The 24,709-nt window shown below is 41.8% G+C and overlaps 1 protein-coding gene across 1 annotated transcript in view; it reads left to right on the forward strand.

Annotated features, from left to right (window-relative positions):
- LOC311581737 (uncharacterized protein) overlaps positions 1 to 24,709 on the forward strand; it is a 46,906-nt gene that overhangs the window by 12,305 nt on the left and 9,892 nt on the right. The window contains exons 3-4 of the mRNA XM_084754272.1: positions 14,857 to 14,985; positions 16,443 to 16,604. Of these exons, the coding sequence (XP_084610398.1) occupies positions 14,857 to 14,879 (23 nt within the window). The 3' untranslated portion in view covers positions 14,880 to 14,985; positions 16,443 to 16,604. The remainder of the gene's footprint in view (positions 1 to 14,856; positions 14,986 to 16,442; positions 16,605 to 24,709) is intronic.

Genomic DNA, 24,709 nt, shown 5'->3' on the forward strand with positions numbered 1-24,709 from the left:
GCAGTATACTGAAGTTCTATGATTAACAATGCATTAAATAGCAGCAACTCCAAACAAGAGGAACTGAATACATGATACTGAAACAATTCAAAATTTCTTTTCAAATGTGAATTGGGCTTCTGGTAGCTGACTCTCCAGAAAAGAATAGACTCATAGTACTATTTTAAGCACAGCCCATTTAAAAGTACTATGTGCTTAAATAATGTGTTTCATGCAAAATAAAAATGGCAGCACACTTTAAAAATGCACATTTAAAATATAAACATTTCCATCTAAAGTGAGATAATTTTTTCTTGTCTTTTCTCATACATTAAATCCTATTGTCTTAGATCAGAAGTTAAATCCTGAAACAATGAAAGAAAGAGCAACAATTTAATTTTATTCTCCTTCTTGGAAAGAAATAATTTTTAAGGTAGCTATTTTTATGGTCCTCACAATCTGTAGGAGAACACTGTTAAAGAAGCAAATCTGAAGCATGTATGTATTTGCCCTTTAGGTAGTTTGCATGGATACGGCTGACATATTACGTACTTGCTTCTTTTAAGTGGTATTTTGAGTCTTCAGATTTTTTGGAAGCTTTTTTTTGTTGTTGTTGTTAAAGATTACCGTCAAAATGGATATATTGACATTCATTGGCAGGAGTCCAAATGCTCATTTGGGTTAAACAAATGTAAAGAAGTGTCGGACCTGAATTTTCTCTTTCCAGGGTATTTGTCCTAGTTGAACAAATTAAAATGATAAAGTTTTGAAGTTTCCTGAAGACTCTGACCAGGAACTTTTTAAATGAATGATTTATTTACATTGCTATTATAAAACAATCTTAAGTTTTCATGTTTATATAAAAGTACATTTGCCTTGCAAGATATATATGTTTGGGATGACATTGATTTCCTAGTTCAATTTATCGCTGCTTATTTGGAAGAGCACTTAAAAGGCTCATGACTCACCAGTGATCTCCAAACACTAGTAACAAACATGTGGAAATAAAATTGATTTAGTCCAGTAATTTTTGAATTATATTTCTTAATGTGTTTCAAAGTTCAGAATTAAAATGGTGGCCATAACACAAGTTAAAATAAAAAAAAAAGGAAAAACAAACATTAAGAAGAAGTAAAAACATTTTCTCTAGTTAGAAGTTTAAGATGGGTTGACTTTTTTTGTTTTTTGAGAAAGTTTTCTATGTGCTGCTGTGGTGTGATCTAAGGACAGGGGGACATGTACTAACTTAAGACAGTGAAATGTTCATTCAAAAATTCATCTGAAGAGTCATTCACCACAACATGGGAAAATAACCTTTTCTGTCAATTTAATTAATGAAATGGGTAAAGAACTAGTTAGGGAAGCTCAAATTACACATGTAGAGAGATTTGTAAGAATAAAGACTTTGGCATTCATGGTCTAAAAGCAGACAGAACCATAATATAGCAAATGAAAAAAAAAACCCAGAATGTAGGCATCCAAGATTCCATTTCATTAAAAAATTTGGCAGTTATAGAAAAGGAGGAAAAATGCTTATTAAATCAGGGTAACTATAAAATGTTGACAGATCTCAAGTTTCATCTCCAACTAGGCTCCTAGAAAACTGCAGGGTGTTGGTGGAATATAAGTTATTATGTCAAACAATTTTTTCATAGAGAATTATCGTCTCAATGCCCTCAAATTTAAGCTCAAATTCATAGACTAATCTCTCTTTCTCTCTCTCCTCCCTCTTGCCCCCTCCCTATCTTCCCTTCCATAGCTCTCTGCTCTGCTTTGCATACCCTGTCTGTAAGCAGTTGGGAGGGAGCCTTAAAACCCGGGGAGGCCTTCAGTCTCCATTCTTCCAGGCCAGTGCAAAGCACTCAGTTATCCTGAGATAGAGCATGGCCTCTCAGAGCTTCTTTTTTCCCTCATCCAAGCGACAGCATCTTTTAAAGTCACAATCAGGCAATGTCTGAAGAAGGCAAAATAATTTGGAGAAATGAGTTACTTATTCACGTAATTCAGGTATTTCTGCCTTCCCTTCATCCCTGCTTCTAGAAGACAGTGAAAATTGTACAATCAAAATTTGGTATTATAGGTAAATTTGGAAGATTTGGACTAAGTCTGTCAGCCATTTTGTGATGCTTCCTTCTAGCAGTGTCAACAGAGGTGGACATACCCCATGCCCAGAGTTGAGATAATTTTGTCTGTGGACATTTACCTCATATTTAAATAAAAGGAATTGAGGGGCCCAATTCACCAAGCTTTACTACAGACACTGGTTGAATTGTTAGTAACTGTTCACTTTCCTACTTTGACTCTAGAGAGCACCAATGCACGAATCACAGCATGTTTTGATAGCAAAGGGCCGAACTGGGACCACTAAAGTTGTTTATCTTAAGCTGTGAGTTGTGCTAGCATTTTACGTGGACCTAGTAAGGCTCTTAGTCTCCTTGGATCATGTGACACATTTGTTGAACAAGGCTTCCAGGCTTTTCTGGGGCAGGGGACAGTGTTCTTTGGCGTATTTAAAGGTGTAGCCCTCTTACTTTATGTAGAGGACAAAGTTGAGAGCAGAAGAAAGGACAGGTTAATTATTGTGGGTGGCAATGGGGCTGGAGACAGTTTGATGTAGTCAGTAGGATAGCATGGCATTGAACAGATATGGGTTTAGCTAAAGAACCTTAGGAGAAATTAATTATGGGCAGTTTTAAAAGTGGTGTCTAGTCACAAATATTGTTAAAGGAAAGGGAGCCTGGGCTTTCTGTTGATAAACTTTGCCTTAGTTCTGAGAAACTGCTGGAGAATCCTGTCCCTTCACTCTAATTAAACAGGCTGAACACTGTTCAGCCACACACCGCACGAACACTGCAAGTGTAAATAAAAATGTGTGCAAGGGAGAAGGAAAACCCGTAGATTTCATTTTTGTTACACTTTTAGGAGAGTGGCGTTGGGAGGACTATGAACTGGTAATACTGTCTATTTATTTATAAAGTTGTTTTTTTTTATTATACTAGCAGACATTGTGTTAACCTGGAAAAAACGGCGACCCTCCTTAGAAAATGTTCATGGTTATTTTAAGTTACATATAAACACAGGGGAAAATGTACTAGATTACGTAACGCCTGTACAGAAATGAAATGTATAGAAAGAGATTAGTAAGTAAGTGTACAGAGGCTCCTGTAATAAGTAGATTTTTCTTAGTCACCTTAGTTTTCATTGAGTTTTCAAAAATGTATGCACTGTGAAGTTGTGATGGGATCAGAGGCTGTTCCTCATCCTAGACCCTTTTCAATAAAGTGATCCACCCACAGAAGACTTAAGTCAAAATAAAATGGCACACGTGCTCTCAGGAATGTCTCTCAGTCTAAGTATTAACAAGGTTTTCTAAAAAACAAAATAAACTGCCCCCCCCAAACCAAAGGGATTTTTGCTTTGCTTTCTCTCATTTCTCATTTGAGAGGTAAGGCTGAGTTCTGCCCATTGGCCGTTGATCTCTGTGGAGAGGTAGCCGTGTAATTTCTTTATCTTTCACCTGCAAATTACACACATTATTTTTCAGCTCAAAATAAGCATTCCCAATGAGTTGCATTCAGTAAATGTCTTTCACAGCATTAGTACAGAACTGAGGTACAAAAGAATATTAATCTAATACATTCCAAAATTCAAATACTTGTGATTAATAAGCATTATTATCTATAAATAAGGCCCTAATGATACTTTGGCAGTGTTGTAAACACAAGAATCAGAGGCAATTATTGTCATTATTGCTCGGCAAGCACTTCCCATGAATACCAAATGGGTATTGCTGTCCAGCTACTTGGCAAGTAAGGTCCCTGTAAAGAAACAGATGTTAGCCAATCAGGACTGGCCACTATCAGCTGCCTTTAGCCTCAGCCTTAAAGAAAGAAATGAAAGGAGAAAGAAAGAGAAAGAAAGAAAGAGAAAGAAGGAAAGAAGGAAGGAAGAAAACCTCAAACTCAGATGTTAAAAACGGTTGTGCTGTGATTTTTTTCAAAACCTCCTTCTATTATAAACAAAAAGGCATCTTGAAGTAATGCTGCTGCTTGTTCTTGACACTGGGGAGCTGAAGACAGCAGCGGCCATTGTGCTAAGTGGCAGCAAAAGTCTCATTTGTGAAGCTCTCAGGCCCTATGTAATGAGGGTTCTTTGAGCAAAATCAATTGTGAACAGGAAGTAAGTTACATCAACTAAAAAATGCATCCAAGAGTATGGCTGGGACCAGGGCTGCACCTTTTCTCCTTCCCCAGGCTACTCAAAGCTGCCTTCTACCAAATACTGTTGAGTAGCTGCAGTTTAACTTAAGTCTCATAGACCTCTCTTCACAGGGTCCTGCCTGTGTATCCACTCTATACCCCAGGCCTTAGACATCAACCAAGGATCAAGGGTATCCATGATCTAATTTTTGCTTCGGTTCAATGACAAAAATAAAATTGACATTTTTTTGTGGACATTAAAGTAAGTTTTGTATACATTTCCCCCATAAAGGATCAGTGCATTAACCATGAGGTATGGCTTATTTGTATTGCTAAATTTTTATCTGAGCCTTATGCTTTAAAAGTGTTATAGTTCTGAGTAGTAGGCCTTGGGAAAGCACTGGATTGATGTCTGAGCATTGCCTTTGGGGTAATTCAGAGAGAGGAAGGACTGGCTGTCCTGGGAGCGGAAAGGTAATGCTGTGAAGAGCAACTTCTTTGCTAACTACTGTTGTTGGCTATCAATTTTAGCATGAGTGTGTTCTTAGGGGAAGGCATATCAACCAGCTGGGTGTGAGATTGTTTAAACTCTTATTCCCAATAGATATCTCTTTAGCATCACTTTAAATTGGGTAGGATTTTCCCTTGCCCTCTGGGAATCAAAAACATGCTAAGGTGATTGTTTTCACAATGAACAGAGAGGGGAGCCGTAGGATCTGTCGACATAGGGGATGCTCATTTGGCTCTGTCTAGAACTGTCCGTGTTGCCCTCAGCCTGTGTTTTGCCAAAGGAGTCAGGTGACTGTGCCCACGAATACATGCTAAAGCAATGTGACAGAGGGCATCTGTGTGGGTCTTCACCTGGGTCCTGTCCCCTTTCCTCTCCCTTCTCTTGCATGTTGAATTCTGCATGGATGGAGGACACATTAACCTGCCAGGATTCAGTATTATGTGCACAAGTTCTTTTAGAGGAGATGAGGAAAGGTGAATTATTCTGAATAAAACCCTCTCATTTCTGAGCAGGGTGACTCCAAGAATTTTTATCACCATAAAGCCAATACCGATGGTGGCATATTATTAAATATTAGGAGATTGTGCTAAGAACTTACAATGAGCCAGATACTGATGCTTGAACCTTATCTGTTCTCCTCATCAGACGCTCTCCAAGGTAGATGTTGTGTTGGGGATCAACAGACTGACAGATGCACCATCTGAGGAACACAGGGCTACACCATCTGGAGGGGGCACGTTATAAAGACATTAGGTTTTGAAATAGTGTCTCGTCTGCTAAAGACAATGTCTTTCAATGCAATGGTTTGCTATTTTCAAAATTCTTGTGTATGTGAGGGTGTATGCAATGTATCTCTGCTTTCTGTTCATCTTGGCATCTTGGAGTTCTCCAGACATTGCCCCTTCAGGACGCTTCTGTGTTAGTTTACAAAAACAGTTGTGTGACATTTGGTGGGTTCAGCTTCCTCACCCCATATCAGAACAAAGGTGACAAATGTTCCTAAGGCCTCGTGACCCTTCATAACTACAATCTCCCTGTATCCCAGTCCTTTGTGATAACGAGAACAGAAGAAGGCTCCCATATTAACTTGGCACAACTCTGCTGTGGATGCTGCATTTACATGGAAGAATGACAATTTAAGCTAAGCATCTTGGCAAGTGCCTGGATGCATCTCGACTCTCTCTTGTGCTCCATGTCTGGACAGAAAAGTATTGGCTTCTGTGTATCCCAGAGCCCTAGGAAAGAAGACCACTTTCTGATGGAAAGCAACATCCTTGACCATGACATTGACTGTTGGTACAGGAGCTTTGACTGTCCTGTGAGGGTTGCCTGGGCAGTGCTGATGGAATACATGGAATACCAGTTTGAGTAGTGAGTGCACACTCCACTTAGGAAGGAGCACTGTCCAACCATTCTAGGAGTAATGGCGTTGCTTGGGAAAGAGTGACAGTGTTTCAGAGCCACCTGGTATCACCCACGGAGGGCAGATTCTGAGCAGGTCTTGCGTGCATTCCCTGTCTGGAGGGCCTCAGGACTGTAAGTTGCTGGCTCAGGCATTGACGTAGAGTGAAAAATTGGTTCCTGGTTTGAGAAAGAAAACAGGTACTTTCATCTGGAGCCAATAGGACATAAGCTCAGTCATGGACCTCTGTGAAGCAAGGGTCCTCTACTCATGGTAACAGGGATATGCCATCTGCAGAAACCTCAATTATAACTTTGTTTTACATGAGATTCTCACTGCTATCACCAGGCCCAGAAGGGCAGGATATTATTTGTGAAGCCCAAACTGAAAAGTTGCTTTGCTTTCAGAGAATGACTCTTAACCTAGTTGGGTCATCATTATTATTTTTTTTTGGTTCATTATTTAATATTCTGTCTCATACCAAGAAAGAATTTGAGGCCATACATGGTGATGAAGAACTGAAGTAGGTGAGAGTTTGTAGCTGTTAATGTGTGGCAATGTGTGAGCTGTTCTTAGAGATGTTTGAGCCATATCATTTTTACTCCCCTCTGCCTCCCTCAAAGGCATGATCATCTGTGATCAGACAGGTGGCCTGAGAGAGAAAAAGGCAGAAATGGCTGTGGATGATGGAGACCTCAGGTGTCTGGTGAGCTTGGTGAGAAACAGACTTCGTGGGAGGGAGGCTTCACTGAGCAGCTCATTTAATGGAGAAGGAGATCAAAGGCTATTTAAACCTTTGGGGAGTGCATAGAGGCTGTCAAGGTGAGTGTACATCATTGGCTGGGGACAAGATGCTTGGAATGCCTTATTTGCATGAAGAATTCCAGGACTTGCTTTCTGGACTTGACCTTCTTAGGAGAGGGGAAGTTTAACCTGGCTGCAACTACATGACCTCCTCCAGTGTAGGCAAAGATGTGGCATGCAGGACTACCTCGGCAGGGACATACAGGCCAGGGGCAGGGAAAATAGTGTTCCTCATATCTGTCACTCTTCAGATGAGATTTCCAGGCCCGGGCATAGCTCTGCCTCACTTCTGCTTCTGCCTGGCTTCTTCAGCTTCTGCAGGACCTGGCCTCACAGAGCTGCAGAGAATGCCCGGAGAACAGGACTTGCTATTTTCTTAACAAAAGGGAAAAAAATTACAATGAGGTACCATTCTTGGTAATTGTCATTTATAAACGGACAAACAGAAACCCAGAACATTTTCAGGATGGTTGCTGTGGGACTTGAAAACATTTAACACACATGCACATGCGTGTGTGCTCTCACACAGGCACACGTGAGCATAACACACAGATATATATTAAAAAATGTCTAGAGGAGAATTTACTGGGTGCCTTTCATAGTCTCAATGAAAAGGCTCATCTCCATTCAGATAAATCTTATATCAGAGAAAGCATTAAAATAGTCTTTGAAAATCATTAATGCCAACCACTGACATTTTAGTTGCTGCACTTACTTCCCATAAGATATTTCAACAGTTTGGAAAACATAGATCGCATTTGTTCCAGAAAAATTGATACGTGATGTGATATAGGCTTTACATCTGTTTTGTTTGTTTCCTTGTGCAGGCTAGAGGCAGGTATAGTGAAGAGCACAGAGATGTTCCTTCCATTCAGGGACTATCGGTCCCTGTGTCCTCTCCCACAGTGCTGTGGGCCCAGCTTTTCTCATCTGGTAAATCTGGGTGTGGGATTGAACTGATTCTGTGTTTGGGATTTTTCTGTCATCTAGAGAATCTATTAATGCAGGCATGACTTTTTATATGTGGTTAGATTTTAACTGATAAAGAACTCATGGATAAAGAATACAGGACATTCGGCTGTGTAGCATAAATCAATAAGTGGAAATGTATCCATCGACAACATTTGTATTTCTCCCTATTACAAAGCGGTGCCATCTCTTTGAATACAATACACTTTTATGCCCCATTAAAGCATGCTTGACATAGCTTTCAACTACTTGCAAATGCTGAGAACTTGAAAAACATAACATTTACAAAAGATACATCTGGTGCATATTTATATGACTTGGAATAAGGAGTCATTTAAATACTGCTGAGCCATCTCCATATTAGGAGAAAAGATATTCCAGGTCCATATGTGAAATCGCTAGTGAAATATGTATAGGTTTCAATTTCTCCTGAACATTTTCTTTTTCTTGACACATGTTAAAAATATGAAAATATTGATTAGGGATTAAATCATCTTTTTGAGTTGTTGGAATTGCTTTCCATCAGAACTTTATAGATCACACCATTAGGATGAGAGTATACACTGCAGAGTTGGTAAGTTTTTAAAAAGAAAGATGCTTCCTCTGGGGCAGAACTTCTTAACTTGGGGGGTTATGAATCTGTAAGTCATTAAGAGATGAGAAACCCCTGAGTTGAAAAAAAAATGTGTGCATGTGTGCTTGTGTGTGCGCGCACATGTGTGGTGTGTGATTTATTCTTTTGCAGAGAATGCCTAACTCCAATCAGTAGCTAGAAGAGGTTCGTGATCCTTTTCTTTTGGAAAAAACTTTGAATGAGGAAAACCCCAGTAATTGGCTTTCCTAAAGTGTAGGTAAGCCCTCTTTGCTTTCTGTGGGCCTCCTTTGTATAAAAAATGGTAGCTTAAGGACCTCAGATGTTCTGTCCAACTTGGAATTCAGTGTTGGAAGGAAGTTTACTCTTTCCTTCCTAAATCCTCTATTGGACACCATCCACTTTTGCTCTGTATGGCTGCATTACTTCCTAGGCTGTACCTGGGAAGCTTCTGTGTGGAACATAGGTGACATGGGTCGGCTGAATAGTGTACAAATAGTACAGAGAGATGTAATTGGGAGAAAGCACACCTGAGACTGTATAGCTCTTCTAGAATCATGTGATACAACGTGTGAGACAGACCACTCCCTTCCAGCTCACACACACACTTTAATTCATGTTACGGGTTTTGTTTTTAGCTGAGAGAAAATCAAACTTAAGGATACTGTGTTCTCTGTCACATAGAACAAATAACAGTGATGTAAATGGAAGATTTCAGATCTCCTTGTCAATTTTCTATCTGTTGTCAGTTTGAATGATTTCTAAACCAGAAGAACGCAGAGGATATGCTTTCCCATCAGTTGTGAGCCTAAGGAATTTGGAGCTGGAGTTCTGAGCCAGGAAATGGTCCTGTTTTGAATTCAGAGGCTCTGAGAGGCTGCGCACAGATGCCAGGCTTTTGATAGATTCTGAAAGATTCCACATGGTATTTCAGCCTCAGAGGTCAGACAGAATTCCTTGGAGGAGACTTGGAGAACAGCAGGAGTGGTCTGGGAGTTTTGTTATTCCTCTGAGAGAGCTTCGGATGCCTCCACAGGCTTTGATGACGTGGTTAGCCAGATGCACTCTTCTCATGAAGAATATTCTTCCAGTGGGCATGGGCAGCCTTAGTCTAGAGGCTATTTCTGCATTTCCACATACTTGGCATGATGCAACTCCAACTTCTACAAGGTTCTGGAAGTTTCTCGTTGTACATTTAGTTATTGTGCTATTATATAGACCAAAATTTTACAGCTAGTGGAACTCCCATTGCGTGTCAGTTCTTGAAAGGTTCCTTTAGATTGTTTTAGAGCACTTATGATGTGTCAAGTCCATGTTTAGGTGTGTGTGTGGACCAGGCCTACATGTGTGCTGTACCCCAGATTCCAACCTCAAAGGCCTGGAGCCTTAACCTTTCCTTTTCTTTTTCCTCTCCCACCCACTTCTGTTTCATATTCCAGACAAATAAAAACTCAGTGTAACAAGGGGTGATGGGTTCCGGGTTTAGACTGTTGGGAAGATGGTTTATCAGGTAGGATAATGTTTCAAAGTGTCTTATAGAGCCAGATATCTAAGATTATGGACTTAATATGAATTCTGGCTTATATGAAAGCCATTGTGATACATATTAACAATCCTTAGAGACCAGACAACCTTGACACTCATTAGCAGTCTATTTATTTATTATAAACTCACATCTCTAATATTTGACAACTTCTCATGACGAATTAAAACACACACACACACACACACACACACACACACACACACACACACACATGGTGCGGGGGGAGAGAATGACTTCAGGATTTAAATATAGAGTAGGGGTATATATAGGTCAATGGTGTTGTCCTTACCTCGTGTATATGAGGTCCTGAGCTGCAGCCCTAGCACCCTCATTCCCCTGAAATTATAAACTAAGTTTTAGCAATCACAGAAACAAAACATCTATCTCGATCTCTCTATCTCCATCTATCTCTATCTATATATTCTATATATATCCATAACCTCAAAGGCTATGATTTTCTTGCCCCTTGAAGCATTGTCAAAGCCAGAAATATACTCTTCCTTCGGCACTTTACTAATCAGCACCTTGCACCGTCTTATCTGGTAGAGTGGTACACCCGACTCTGAGTCTACAGCTGGGCGAGAAGGGCAGAAGTTTCAATTTGGACAATTCTCATGTGATATGACTCAGGGCCTCGAACTTACTATGGAGACCAAGCTGGCCTGAAATTCACAGACATCTCTACATTCCTCTGCCTCCAGAAATCTTGGCCATGATCCACCACGCCCTGCAAAGATCTGTTTTGATTGTTTTCTGTGTGTGTGTGTGTGTGTGTGTGTGTGTGTGTGTGTGTGTGTGTGTGTATGTGTGTGTATGTGTGTATGTGTTTGTGTGTGTGTGTATGTGTTTGTGTGTATGTATGTGTGTGTGTATGTGTGTATGTGTTTGTGTGTGTATGTGTGTGTGTATGTGTGTATGTGTTTGTGTGTGTGTGTATGTGTTTGTGTGTGTGTGTATGTGTGTGTGTGTGTGTGTGTGTGTGTGTGTGTGTGTGTGTGTGTGTGTGTTGGTGGGTGTGAGGGCCATATGCATGTAGATGTTGGGAGACCAGAAAGTGGGCACTGGATTCCCTGGAACTAGAGTTACAAGTAGTTGTGAGCACCAGAATTTGGTTGCTGGGAGCTGGGTGCTAGTCCTCTGGAAGAGATGCTCTAGCTGCTCAGCCACCTCTCCAGCCTGTAGTTAGTCACTTTCAAAGGAGTGGATATTATTCTGCCCATTTTCGATGCTGATTTGTCTCCATTTATGGATTTCTAAACCGTCTGCCCACACTTAGAAGATCTGATTCCTTTTGTTTCTCTGGAGCCTGCTAGGATATAGCTCCATTCCTGGCTAGCCTGCAGACCCCACTGTGGTTTGGGGGTTTGTATTCAGTTTTCTACCTAGGAATATCCATATTTAAAAATCTCTGGGTCTGTCTATTGTTGATAAAATCATCAAAGAAGGCAGAGTGGTATCCGTTTTTGCTAGCTGGTACAGGTTTGTGCTGGCTCCTGCAGAGTCCTGCATCTGTCTCTGCATCCATCTCTGCATCCATTTCTGCATCCATCTCTGCATCTGTCTCTGCATCCGTGCATATGTATAGTTAATACCACTTCAGTATCATAAAGACTTTGGGAGAAGTAACATAAGGGCTGTGAGAAGCTCCTTTGAAAAGCTGCTTTGTAAGTCAAAAGTAGGCACCATTTGCAGTGACAGCATTGCTCGGCAGCTGGAAATCCTGATGCATCTGACAATACGGAAGGTGGTGTGGAGAGAAACCGGAAAGGATGGCCAGTGCACTCTTGTGATGCTTTGGGAAACGCTTCCTGGCCCTTCAGCTGTGTTCCCCACTGCAAATTCCCATTGTTTGATTTTGAAACACCATTCTTTCATCATGTCATGTCCTTCAGATTGGATATTTTTATTATTATTTTTCAGAACTTGGCTGTGGTGCACCAGTTCAGAGAAGCTATATATTTGTGTAAGAGGAAGCAGATCTTTCAATTTTGACATCTAGCCTGGAAAATATTCATGCAGTATTTTCTTATGTCTTATGAAAGATGGGTATTTGATGGATATTTCATTATTTATGTGAATTCCTGAGCAGTTTTGCAAAGTAAATAGGAAACAATTCATCTACAGATGCTGTACCACTGTGTTCGTCAATGAAAATCTGAGTGGAGAGTGGGATATTACTTTCTCACATACTCTGGTGCCTCACCTTTGACCATGTCCCCTGGAGGGGGAGACCTGGTGGCACTCAGAGGAAGGACAGCAGGTTACCAAGAAGAGACTTGATACCCTATGAACATCTACAGGGGAAGGTAATCCCCCTCAGGAACAGTCATAGGGGAGGGGAATAAGGGGAAAATGGGAGGGAGGGAAGAATGGGAGGATACAAGGGATGGGATAACCATTGAGATGTAATAAGAATAAATTAATAAAGGAGGGGAAAAAAAAAAGAAAATCTGAAGACCAGAATTCTAGATGCTTCTTTAGATGATATTTAGAAAGTATTTCTAGGATAATTTCTAACCCAGGATAGTTTCAATATTTTTATTTTTGTGCCTATAAAACATTATTATTGTAACTATAAAGATCTTTCCTTTAAAAAAAACCTACTTATTCTCTCAATATTATTTAAGGTGTGAATTTTCTCTTTGGTGTGCCTTGAACAATCAAGAGTTTGTTGGTGACAATGGTTGCTAAAGGAGACAGGGACATGTTCATTTTTTTTAGAGGTGCAATTCACTACAAGAAAAGGTGTGGACCATGAAATTATCCCTCACGCTTTAGGATTTATGGGTTGGCGAGTATAGGAGTGAATGTTTCTATTGTGGATACAAGTCTGAAGAACAGCCATGCTGCCAATCACTCCCATGAGGAAGGAACGGAAACTCATTAATCCTGAGAAAGGTGCATCGTGCACCACATGCATAAATGGCTGGCCCCCATTGGTTTGAAAAGAGTGATACGGGCTGGAGAGATGGCTCAGAGGTTAAGAGCACCATCTGCTCTTCTGAAGGTCCTGAGTTCAATTCCCAGCAATGACATGGTGGCTTACAACCACTTGTAATGAGATCTGGTGCCTTCTTGTGGTGGGCAGGCACATGTTGGGGCAGAATACTGTATAAATAATAAATAAATCTTTAAAAAAAAAAAAAGAAAGAAAAGAGTGATACATTCAGCCAAAAATCATAGTGAGATGGGGAACCAGTTCATTCAGGAAACAGATTCAGTAGGGCTAAATTTTGACACGAGTCCAGGTTAAGCAGCTGTGTCAAAATTGAAGACTAGTATGAAGAAATTATGGGCACAGCCTCCGTGCCTTTTGCAAAGTCGTGGAGCAGATTGGAGACATCTTTTTTAAGGACCTGAGATGAAATCGAGCTTTAGGGGTAGAAAAAAAATGGAAAGACTTTAATCGAAATCTAGAGGTATACAAAAATATTCCTATTTATTTATTTTGAAATATGATGTTTTGAATAATAAATGCTTTCCTTTCTTTGGATTTTTCTGGGCTTTGAGTACAGCTGACGTGTCTGTCAGCACTATCTCAAATGGTGCAGCCTGTACTGTTCTCCTCTTGCCTCTGAAGCCCATGTCAGGGTGTTTTTCAAGCAGCCAGTACTCCTTTACCTTATGCAGGATTCTTTCTGACTGGTAAAGACCTCTATTCCCCTCCTCCATGGGGTGGGCGGTGGTCTGAATGCAATGTCCTCCACAGTCCGCACATTTGAACATTTGGTCCCCAGTTGGTGGATGTTTGAGGAGGCTTAGGATGTGTATCATTGCTGGAGGAAATGTGTAACTGGAGGGTGGTGGGCTTTGACTTTTACAAGACTTGTGCTCTTTCGAGTTGGCGCTTTCCTTTCTGGTTGTAGTTCATGATATGAACTCTTAGCTCTTCCTGCTGTCACACCTGGTGCCTGATATGTTGATCCATCCTGAACTGCAAACCCTAAACCAACAATCCTTCCTTTTATAGGTTGGTTTTAGCCACGATTTTTAACATAGCAGTAGAAACATAGCTTATACACTTAAAAGCAATCTACTTTTGTCCCTCTTATTACCCTGTTTCTTTTCTTCTCAGTGACTTTGCTGGAATTTCTTCTCTGCCTCATTACTCTATTTCCTTCTCCATATTCCTTAAGCATCTTTTGACTATCCTTCCGCCATGGCCCTCTTGTCTCTTTGTTCTCTTTGCTTTTGTGGATGTAGTATGTTGTTTTCCTTCATAGTGGTTTATTTTAAAAATTCTAATATACTGATAAATTCAATTCTACACACACTGATGGAAAACTACCTTCCATACAGTTTTCATTAACATTCCAATTAGATTCAGCTATAAATGTCTTTCCTGTAGTTGCCTACATGGCCTTCTCTTCTTCATGGTCATAAATAGTCTTTTTCTTCTCCCTTTGCTTATTCAAATTCTACTTTATTTGGCAGACTTTGAGCTCATGCTAAGGGGCTCTAGGATGAAATTTCTGCTCAGCTGATAATGATAGAATGTTTAGTACCTTCTTTGAACAGTATGTTAATGGATGTAGAGGTTTGCATGTAAAGTGTACCTCAGCATCCTTCTGCGTTGAAGACTTAGTCCCAAGCTGATGTTCCTGAAAGGTCACTGAACCATGAGGGGTTTGATCTTATTATGCCGAATGTTATACCAATGGGTGTGGCCTGGTAGGAGGTCACAGAGAAGCATACTTGAAGGATATATCTTGTCTTTGGCAACACACTCTTCTTCCTCTTCCTTATATTCTTCTTGTCTCCAGCCTTGTCCCTGCATCCTGTCTACAAGAGCTAAACAGCTCTGTGGTCTGTTCTGTTCTTTCCTTCCACTGTGATGTTTCTTCCTTGATACAGGCAAAAACAATGGGGCCAACTGAGTATGGACTGAGACCTCTGAAACTGTGATCCAATCAACTGACTGTGGCCTGACACCTCTGGAGCTGTGAATGAAACAACTGACTGTGGACTGAGACTCCTAAAACTGTGAGCCAAACAAATGTTCACGCCATTGTTTACTTTTGGTATTCTGTCATAATGATGAAACTTAAACAAATGACATATCCATGACCATTAAAAAAATCAAGCTTTTCTGGAAGCAGATAGATAGATACTAGTTGCTGCTGTGTGTATGTCTCACCTACAGTTCAGTTTATACAGACTGCTGTATAAATGGTCTGAGTAAACCACTGAATTCCCTGCCTCATTCTGAATTCTCGAACATAATAGAACCCAATCCAAAGGGTTTTTTTCTTCAGGATTTTGTACTGGGAATACATTTTTAAGTGTATATTTCTTCTGTTCTTGCTTAAGTAGAGACTGTACAAGCTAGACACAGCAGAGGCTGGGAATGAAAGAAATAATACCACTTGTAGTGTGTCAAAGCACACACATATCATTCACTTTACTGTGTTTTGACAATGTCCCTGAACACTGCACAGACCTGATGCCTTTTTGTAGGAAGCCAGGACATCTATTTTGGCCATGGCAGCCATGTGATTCATTTGGAAAGGAAAATGATGACCATTAAGAAGCAACTTGGATCTGATAAAAGCAATGGCCACTGAGAGGCCAGTTCCATTGTGGAGAATCAGAGCCAGTTAGCCTTGTAAAGAAGAGGAGGTTTATGCTTATTTCCTGAGTTCAGAGGGAAAAAAACCATTCCCTTTCTCCCCTCCCTGTTGTTTTTGGCAAGACCCAGTAAGTCTCCAACTCACAAATAAGGCCAGGGCCAGGTCTTCAAAGAGCCTCTGTGCTTTGCATGCATTAGGGTTTTCAAACCCAGCTACAGCTCTGGTGAGGTGGAGCTTGTGTGGAGGGGGAGTGGGAGGGCAGGCACAGATGGGCTTTTTTCATTTTTTCTTCTACTGCTCCAGTTCAGATACTGCAAGGTACTAACTTTGATGAGATCTAGTTTTCTGAAAAACAATCTGTTAAAGGTGGCTGACACTTTGAGCAGTGCACGTTTAAGTGAGCAGCTCTGAAAGTGACTGGGAGGGCTGAGCCTGTCTTTTTGCTTTATAGCTTAAAGTCAAGCACAGCTAGAAGAGATTCCTGAATTCAGATAGAATTACTGTGGGGCAGAATGGTTTTTACGTCCCTTACTGGTTGTGATACCAACCACTCACCTTTGTAGGAACATTCGCTCTGAAACAGACCTGCTCTGGAAAGAAATTAAACCCTCAGTAGGATTTGTTTCTTGTGGGGTGGACTGTAGATGTTTTCCTTTCTTTGTGACCACAAGTGACTTTAAACATTCATATATGGGCCACTGGTGTCTGTTTGGATGTGGAAAGCTACCCAAACCCAGTGGTTTAAGATACTAGGGGTTATTTCTCACTCAATCTGTAAGTCTATCATGGATCAGAAAGGTCTGCTTGTTGTCATTTAAGTTTCTGGAGTGCTGGGGACTCCTTCTTCACCTGTTGGTGCTTGCCCCACAGGGAGGAGGATCCTGGTGACTATTGTCCTTGCTCCTGCTGCTGCTGCCCATTGAGGACACCTGCCCCTCCTGCTTGTATTTCCTGAGTCAACATGACCCTCCTAACTTTGAAGCGAATGTAGACATTCTGTAATACAGTGAGCCTAGAAGAAAGAAGAGACACGTAAGTGGACTGTGCCATGACTCTCCCACCCTCCACTAAATATCACTGTCTGTAAGGAGTTTTGTTTATTACCATGATGAATGTGGTAAGTCTGAACTTCAACTCCCCAGACAGTCCTGACGTAGCTAGAAGAGTGTGGTCACATTGTGTACATGAGTCTCCATGAACTGAACTTTTCTCTTTGCAAGCTTACAGTGTAACATCTTCAAGGACTCCTGGTACTTTGAAATTCCTTCAGTAATAATGATTATGATGAAGGCAATAGCTATGAAAAAAAAAAAGAAATAACGCATGAAGAAAGATATGTCTCTGAAGTAGTGGCTTGATTTCTGTTTTGTTTTTATATTCTTTTAAGGATGTCCTTCAAATCATAACCAATCACAACATTATTAGGATTGGAAAGATGGCTCAGAGGTTAAGATCACAAAGTCTTCAGAGGATCCAACCTTGGTTCCCAGCACTCGCACTGAGAGGCTCTCAACTGTCTGTAACACCAACTCTCTTTTCTGGCCTCCCTGGGCATCTATGTTCATATGCAAAGACTCACACAGACATATACACAGACAGACACAGACATACACACAGACACAGACAGATACAGGCACAGACACAGACACAGACATACACACAGATACAGACACAGACACACAGACACAGGCATAGGCACAGACATAGACATAGACACATACACGGACACAGGCACGGACATGGACACGGACACTAACACAGACACAGACATAGATATAGACACACACAGACACAGACATGGACACAGACAAAGATAGACATACACATACACAAACACAAACACGGGCACAGGCACAGGCACAGACACAGGCACAGACAGACACAGGCACAAACACAGACATAAACACAGACATAGGTGCAGACACAGACACAGGCAAAGACACAGACAGACACAGACTTAGACACAGACACAGGCACAGGCACAGACATAAACACAGACACAGACACAGACACAGACATAGGCACAGACACAGACACAGACATAGGCACAGACATAGACATAAACACAGACATAGAGACGCAGACAGACACAGACACAGACATAAACACAGACACAGACATAGAGACGCAGACAGACACAGACATAAACACAGACACAGACATAGAGACGCAGACAGACACAGACACAGACATAAACACAGACATAGACACAGACACAGGCAGAGACACAGGCACAGACATAGACATAGACTCAGACACAGACACAGACAGATACAGAAAGACAGATATAAACTCAGGTAAAGGCACAGGCACAGGCACAGACACAGGCACAGACAGAGAAATACAGACATAGACAAACACAGACACAGACACATTCATGTATCTAAAAGTAAAAAGAAAAACAAACAAAAAACAAAAAAACAAAACAAAACAAAAAAAACCTTAAAACGAAAACAACATAGCTGTGATTACCTTAATATCTGATGGATAAGAATTAAGCCTGAGAAAGCATAGAAGTCCTTAGTTTATCTTTTGGGATTTGAAGGTCATGAATATGTTCACTCCACTAGTGATAAAGTGCTGTTGCCATGACTGCAAACACTACCATACTCACCATGGCCCTTGCCACATATTTACTATCTTCAGTACTGTTACCATCTCCGCCGCCATCACCACCACAAACAACAACACCAGCGCTTCCAACACAATTACCATCACCAACATCACTATTATCCTCACTGCCAGCAGCATCATTACCACAGATTCCAATACAATTACCATAATCAACATTACTACCATCTTCATAACTACCACCACTACCACAATTTTCAGTATTATTACTACCATTACCACCATCACCACCATCACCACCACCACTAATTCCAATACATATAACCATCACCACCATCTCTTCTAACTTGGAGAAAGAAGTCAAGGCTCAAAATGATTCTTTTTTTTTTTAAAGATTTATTTATTTTATTTATTGCGTATGAGTGCTTTATCTGCAGAAGAGGGTATCTGATTACATTATAGATGGTTGTGAGCCACCATGTGGTTGCTGGGAATTGAACTCAGGACCTCTGGAAGAGCAGGCAGCGCTCTGAATCACTGAGCCATCTCTCCAGCCTATCAAAATGATTCTTGATTACTGAAATATGCAGAAAGGAGATGAGTATCTTTGCGACAGTGTGCCACCCTGGCTGCCTTGAACTCTTGGGCTTGTGATTATAGGCATGCACCACCACATTCAATTTCAGTGTAGCACTTCATCTTTCTTGCTCCTATTTCAGTGATGTTGTAGGTCTCCTGTACTGCTGAAGGTGGGTGATTCCCACCTCCCAGTTAGCCCCAGAGATCCAGCTGAGGTAAGGACAGTGACACCTCAACTTTTGCCTGTGGCCCCTGTGGTTTTAACAGCCCATTGCAAGACTCTCAGGCTTTGGTGCCTATAAACATCTTGGCTCACTTGGGGGATGGTAGCAAGTAGATAGATTCTGGCTGAGGGCTAATGCCTAAGAGCTGTCTCCTTCCTCCTTCAAATATAAATAAAATAAATAACTGTTATTAAATTTCCAATCATGTTGAATATTTGCGAACAATCCCATGTATCCACCTTACGTGACACATCTCTTGGGGATTTGACCTCTGAATGTTTTATTTCTTCATGGTCTGATAATCACTAAGTAGAATCCCTCCATCTCTCATCCTTCATCATACAGTATCATCCTTTTTATGAGAAGAAACAAGTATCATAAAGCGAAAGGCAATATGTAGGAACACTACCATGCAGATACATGACAATGGGACACCATTAGGACTCCGCCAAGTTCTTGCCTCCATTTTATCGTGAAATAAAAATAAAACATTGTCTTCTAAGCAAGATGGGGAGCATGCTTACCAAGCCCTTAGAGGGAGCAACAGACAGTGCATTGGTTTGGTATGAAGAAATACAGAGAGGAAATAAAAACTATTTTACTGAACCAGTCACGTCCCTGAAGATTGCAGTGGCTGTGCCCAGGACTGTGAGATGGGTACCACCCAGCAGGTCAGCTTCTGTTTATTTAGCTTCTGACTGTCAGCTTGAACTCAAGTCTTTTAGAATTGTAGCTCACTGAATATGTTAAGAGAGTTTCTTGACTATAAAATGAGGCTGTCTCAGATTGTATTTTCAGATAAAAATGTACTTAGCTTGATTATTTGAATAGGCAGATAATATTTTTATACATTCTTTGGAAATTCCTTCAATCCTTTATGTTGGTTAAGAATTGGGTACGTTATAGAGAGAAAGATCATCTATTTTGGTCATGCTAATTTGGAAAGTTCCACTGTGCTGTTTTAGAATGTATTTCATAAGGAAACATTTTTGTAGGCATTAATTTGGAAATCAGGGCTAGTTATTTTCATTTTAGGTTTCTGCCTCTCAGCTCTGTAAATCAGAGCATTCTATTTAAGCTGGGTTGTGCTCAGTTTAATCGCTAGTATTTTCCTTGTGGATGTAGAACTGTAGTACATATTTAACTTTTGTTGTGGCATTATAAAGCCTGGGATATTTGAAATGCAATGTATTACACACAAATGGGGATGCTTTGCTCAAGACAGGCAGATAGTAGCTGTGATGTTACAGTTTGCTGGAGATCAAACACAGGCTCTTAGACAAACCAGATGAATGCTCTACTCTAGCTACACCTGCAGCAGCCCTAACTCTTACGTTTGAATGAGTTCCTCAGTACTATGTTCGAACCTTGAGCTAAATAATTTTATGTGCATTTCCGGTGTATAGCAGCAGTCCTATTTTGTAGTAATTAAAATTGCCACCATTTTACAGATGACAAAATTGATAGTTGACACAGAAGACTTAACTTTCCTATGATCCTCTAATGGGCAAGGCAAGACCCAGAATGCTCCCTCAATGCCAGGCTTGGAGTTAACAAATGTGGGTGGCATCTTTTACAACCTAGGTGTGTATTGGTAGGCATGGATTTGTATGTGGACACTTGAACTCAGGGCTTGCTCTACCGCTGAACTACATACCCAGCCAGATCAGGGTATTAAATCATTGCTTTAAGTTCCTAGGACATAAGATTTAATTAATGTGCAAGTGTGAGGCTTCGGTTTCTCCATGGTAAAAATTGCTCCAGAGAACAGCTGCGTTTCCAGCAAGCTTCCCATAGAAAAGCTAGTGTGTAGTCACTCCCATTGCTATTCCCAAGATGCCCTCACAGCGGTCCCTCCACAAAATTACAAAGTCTAGGATGAAGCCCATCTTTATTAATATTTTTAAACAGTTGCTTTGGTTTCTTCCTAAACCATATCAAGTTCAAAGTCACAGTAAGGGTTGGAGCAGAAAAAATTGAAACGGCTTGAATGTTTAAAGGAGACTCGGAGCGGAAATTATCCTCAGAGTTGGGAAGCAGGCAGAATATTCATAGGAATTTGAGTACAGGATACCAAGTCAGCGTCAAAGCAGTATTCCATACCCATTACCTACTGCTGGCTTTTCAAGGCTGGGCAAGAGAAAAGGAAGAGAGGAGATTAAGCTTCCCTGTCTTGAGACAGGTCTATAACACTGGTCTTCCTTTTTTTGTCGGGGGGGGGGGGGGAAGGGAGGGAGGATTTTGGTGTGTAGTGGTGGTGATGGGGTGCAGTTCTTTAGCTTTTGGTAAACCGTCTTCAGCTCAGCATGGAACCCGTTCCTTTAGTGTTGTGCTGGAGGCAGAGAGGAATCTGTAGCAAGCACTTGAGTAGCATTTTGCAGCCGTGGGAGTCATACCATTTGCTTTGCTCTTTTGATGTAGGCAGCGACTGAAGGACTCACAAAGGTGTAGATTGTGGCAGGCATCATTTCAGATCATAGAATTTTATTTTAAAATGAAAGGGCTCAAAACCCGATGACCTAAATCTTTTTCCAAGGATTAACAAATCTCTCATTTCCCTCCCCCTCTCCCCCAGGAATGCTCCTCATCTGTAGTTAACCTTAGAATTAACATGTAGCAAATTACTGCTATGGTGCCTTTAGTAAGAAATGTGCCTGGTGGTTCAGTTGATTAGAACCCGGTGCTAATGAGTTCGCAGGTTCAGGCCCAAGAGGAGACAAAGCCACCTCCTCTGGTCTCCAAGTGGACAGTGGCCTTCTGGGGAGGATTCAGCACCTTTTTTTTGTAGGTTGTAGGAAAAATAACTAGAAGCAGGTGCATTAAATTAATTTGGAATATGCCAGTGATCCTTTAGGGTACCAAAATGGTACCTGGAGGGCCGCAAAGACTTCTTGCAGGTTGTGTCAGGTATCTTATTTCTTGGGTGTCTGTTGGGGAAACTGACTCACGTGTATTGGAGGGGAGAGCCATCTAGAGGAAGGAGGTTGGGGGGTTATTTCAGCTGCATGCTCAGAAAGATATTTAGGGGAATGAGCTGAACCTCTTAAGCAGAAGGTGGCTCACCAGCTCTCTCATTTAATATAAGCACTCTGGCAACCCATGGGACAGTCTCCCTCCCAGCCAGGCGTCCCTCACAATTTATGTCTAGCCTGCCAGGAGTACGTGGCTCTCATTTATGCATTCTTTCCATTTTTCACTTCTAGCCCCATCTTGGGTATCATCTTTCAGGTCCTGTTCCAGGGCTAAGCCTCACCCAACTGTGGCTGGATGCACTGCTGTCCTCTGAGGCCGTTTGCTGGACCCTCCAGACTCCTGCCCTCACTGATACTTACAAGACGCTTTTTATTGAGTGATCTTCCTTAAGTCTGTCTTTGTTTTGAGATGAGGAGTCACTGAACTATGGAGTGCCTCCTCCTCCTGTTCTCAAGGGATTCTCCCACCTCAGCCTCCACTTCCCTAGATGCTGATACCCTAAGTGTACAGCACCACCCCTGGTTTAAAAAAAATGTTTAGCACTAGTTCCCTCCCACCTAGCAGAGCATATTGCATACAGTTAAGTGTATATAGGCCCCACTTTATGTGCTGTTGTAAGGGTTAGTTTTATTTGAAACCTACAAAACAAGTGCAAGTATGTGGCTCAAGTGTATGACCTGGTAGGGTGAGAATCAGGACAAATAGAGGGCACTGACTGAGGACCAAGGGCAGACAAGGGGTGGGAGAAGACCCCAGAGCAGAAATGCCCACGGTGGAAAGGTTGATGACTTTGGGATCATCAAGGGAAAGGTAAGGTAAGAGACAACACTGGGGCTAGCAACTAGACAGTAGAGAGAATAAGAAGGGAAGGGAGTAAGACCAGAAGTTGAGAAACTGTGAGGTGTACAGGCAGGCTGCCCTCAGAACCAAGTGAGAAAGAAAAACAAACAGCCAGGACAATAGTATTCATTACACAGATAAGGCACGACTCATTCCCAGGTAATTTCTGTGATGCCAAGGCCTCGAGACCCTGAGTTAGGAGATGGATTGTTCACAAAGGACCAACAAAGAGAGAGTCTTCATTCATGGCAATGACAGCCCCAAGAAAATCCCTTGGGTGGAGCTTGGGAAAAATCCACATCTACAAACCACTGCAGGTTTTTCTGAGTCAGGATTGGAGAAGAGGGGCAAGCAGGACACAGGAAGGTCCAGGAAAGGGGTGGGGTGGGCATTGGCTCTGGAAGTCACCATGGTTTCTGCTGAGGAGTTTGAGTTTAACCCAGGGAGCAAAGGTGTGCTTTGAAGTCCACTTGTATTTTACTTTATTATTAAACTTTAACTTGGACATCTGTTAACAGACAGATGACTGCATTTTGGTTCATTTTCATGAGAAGATGCAGACACAGTGGTGAGAACAGCTCAGTGCTTAGCCACGTAGCTGAAGGTGGGAAGTGAAGAGCCATGGAAAGGTTTCCCCAAATGGCTCTTAATGAAGTATTTTCCACAAGTGGGACCTATCTCATGCCCTTATCACCACCCCACATACTAGTCTAGATAGGAATTCATATTTCTTCAGGATATTTATTGAATTACGAAAGACACAGCTGGGCCACATCATCATAAGGTCTCCAGGAATATGTCTCAGTTCTGGCAAGCTATCTCAGAGCTGAGTCCTGGGGAAAGGCTTACAGTGGTCACACTAGGAAGTGTTTGGGTTCCTTCCATTGGCTTCAGAGGGCCTGGCTATGAGAGTCTAGTGAAAAGGAAAGCATTTATGAAGAGCTATGACTTGTCTAATTACTACTTGGAGGCAGCCAGCTTGGGGTAGTATATGATCACTGGACAGACAGGAGATCATTTTTTAAAAATCATTCTTTTTATTTTAAACTTTCATTGATTTTTTTTGTAAATTTCACATCATATGCTCCAATCCTACTTATCTCTCCCTCCCTTCTACTCACCCTCCATACTTGCAATCTTTCCTCAACAGAGGAAAAAAAACTCACTGTGGAAGCTGTAATGTACCAAGGTGTATCAGACAGTATACCCTTTTGCCCACACTTGTTTTGCAAATGTTCAGTGCAATGAGTTGTTGGGCTGGAGCAGAGGTCCCTTGTTTCTGCTACTCTGTCAATTCTGGACCTCACTGGGACTCCTCCCAGATAGCTTGTTGTTGCCTGTGTCCTATAGTTTTAGATCTGTAGGGCCAGCCCTTCTTGTTTTCCAGCAGTTCACTGATGGGGTAGATGTTAGGGTGGGCCAATTCAAAGCTCTCGATCTGCTCCTGAGACATATCAGAGATGGTCAGCCTGCTGGTTCCCATACTCTCAGGGTCAACTCACCTGCAACCACCAAAATCAGGGCCAGATTTACCTTGCTGCCCAGATGAGGTGCAGGGCTCTCTCTTTGGGGTGTTGCAGCTGGTGAGGGACATGGCCAGTGCTCCCACTCTTATGACCCCAGGGCCAGCTCTCCTGCCTGCCATAGATGGTGACAGAAGAGAGAGGGGAGGAAGAAGTTTCTCTGTTATCCTCCCCACCTCCCAGCAGACAAGAGGCTGGGCCAGCTTTCCTGCACTCAGGTCATGGGGGCTAGCTCACTTGTAACCCCCACATCTAGGGCCAGCTCTACTGTCCTTCTCAGGCCAAGTGCAGGGCTAGCTCTCCCAAGGCTAATGCAAATGAGGGGCAGGGACAGCTCTCCTGCTCTCATGACCCCAGGGCCAGGTAAGGCGCAAGGGTAAGGGAGGGCATCTCTCCCTTGCCCATGATGCTGCATGGCAGACAAGTT

This window comes from Acomys minous (assembly GCF_964271855.1).
Source record: "Acomys minous genome assembly, chromosome: 13".
NCBI classification, from domain to species: Eukaryota; Metazoa; Chordata; class Mammalia; order Rodentia; family Muridae; genus Acomys; species Acomys minous.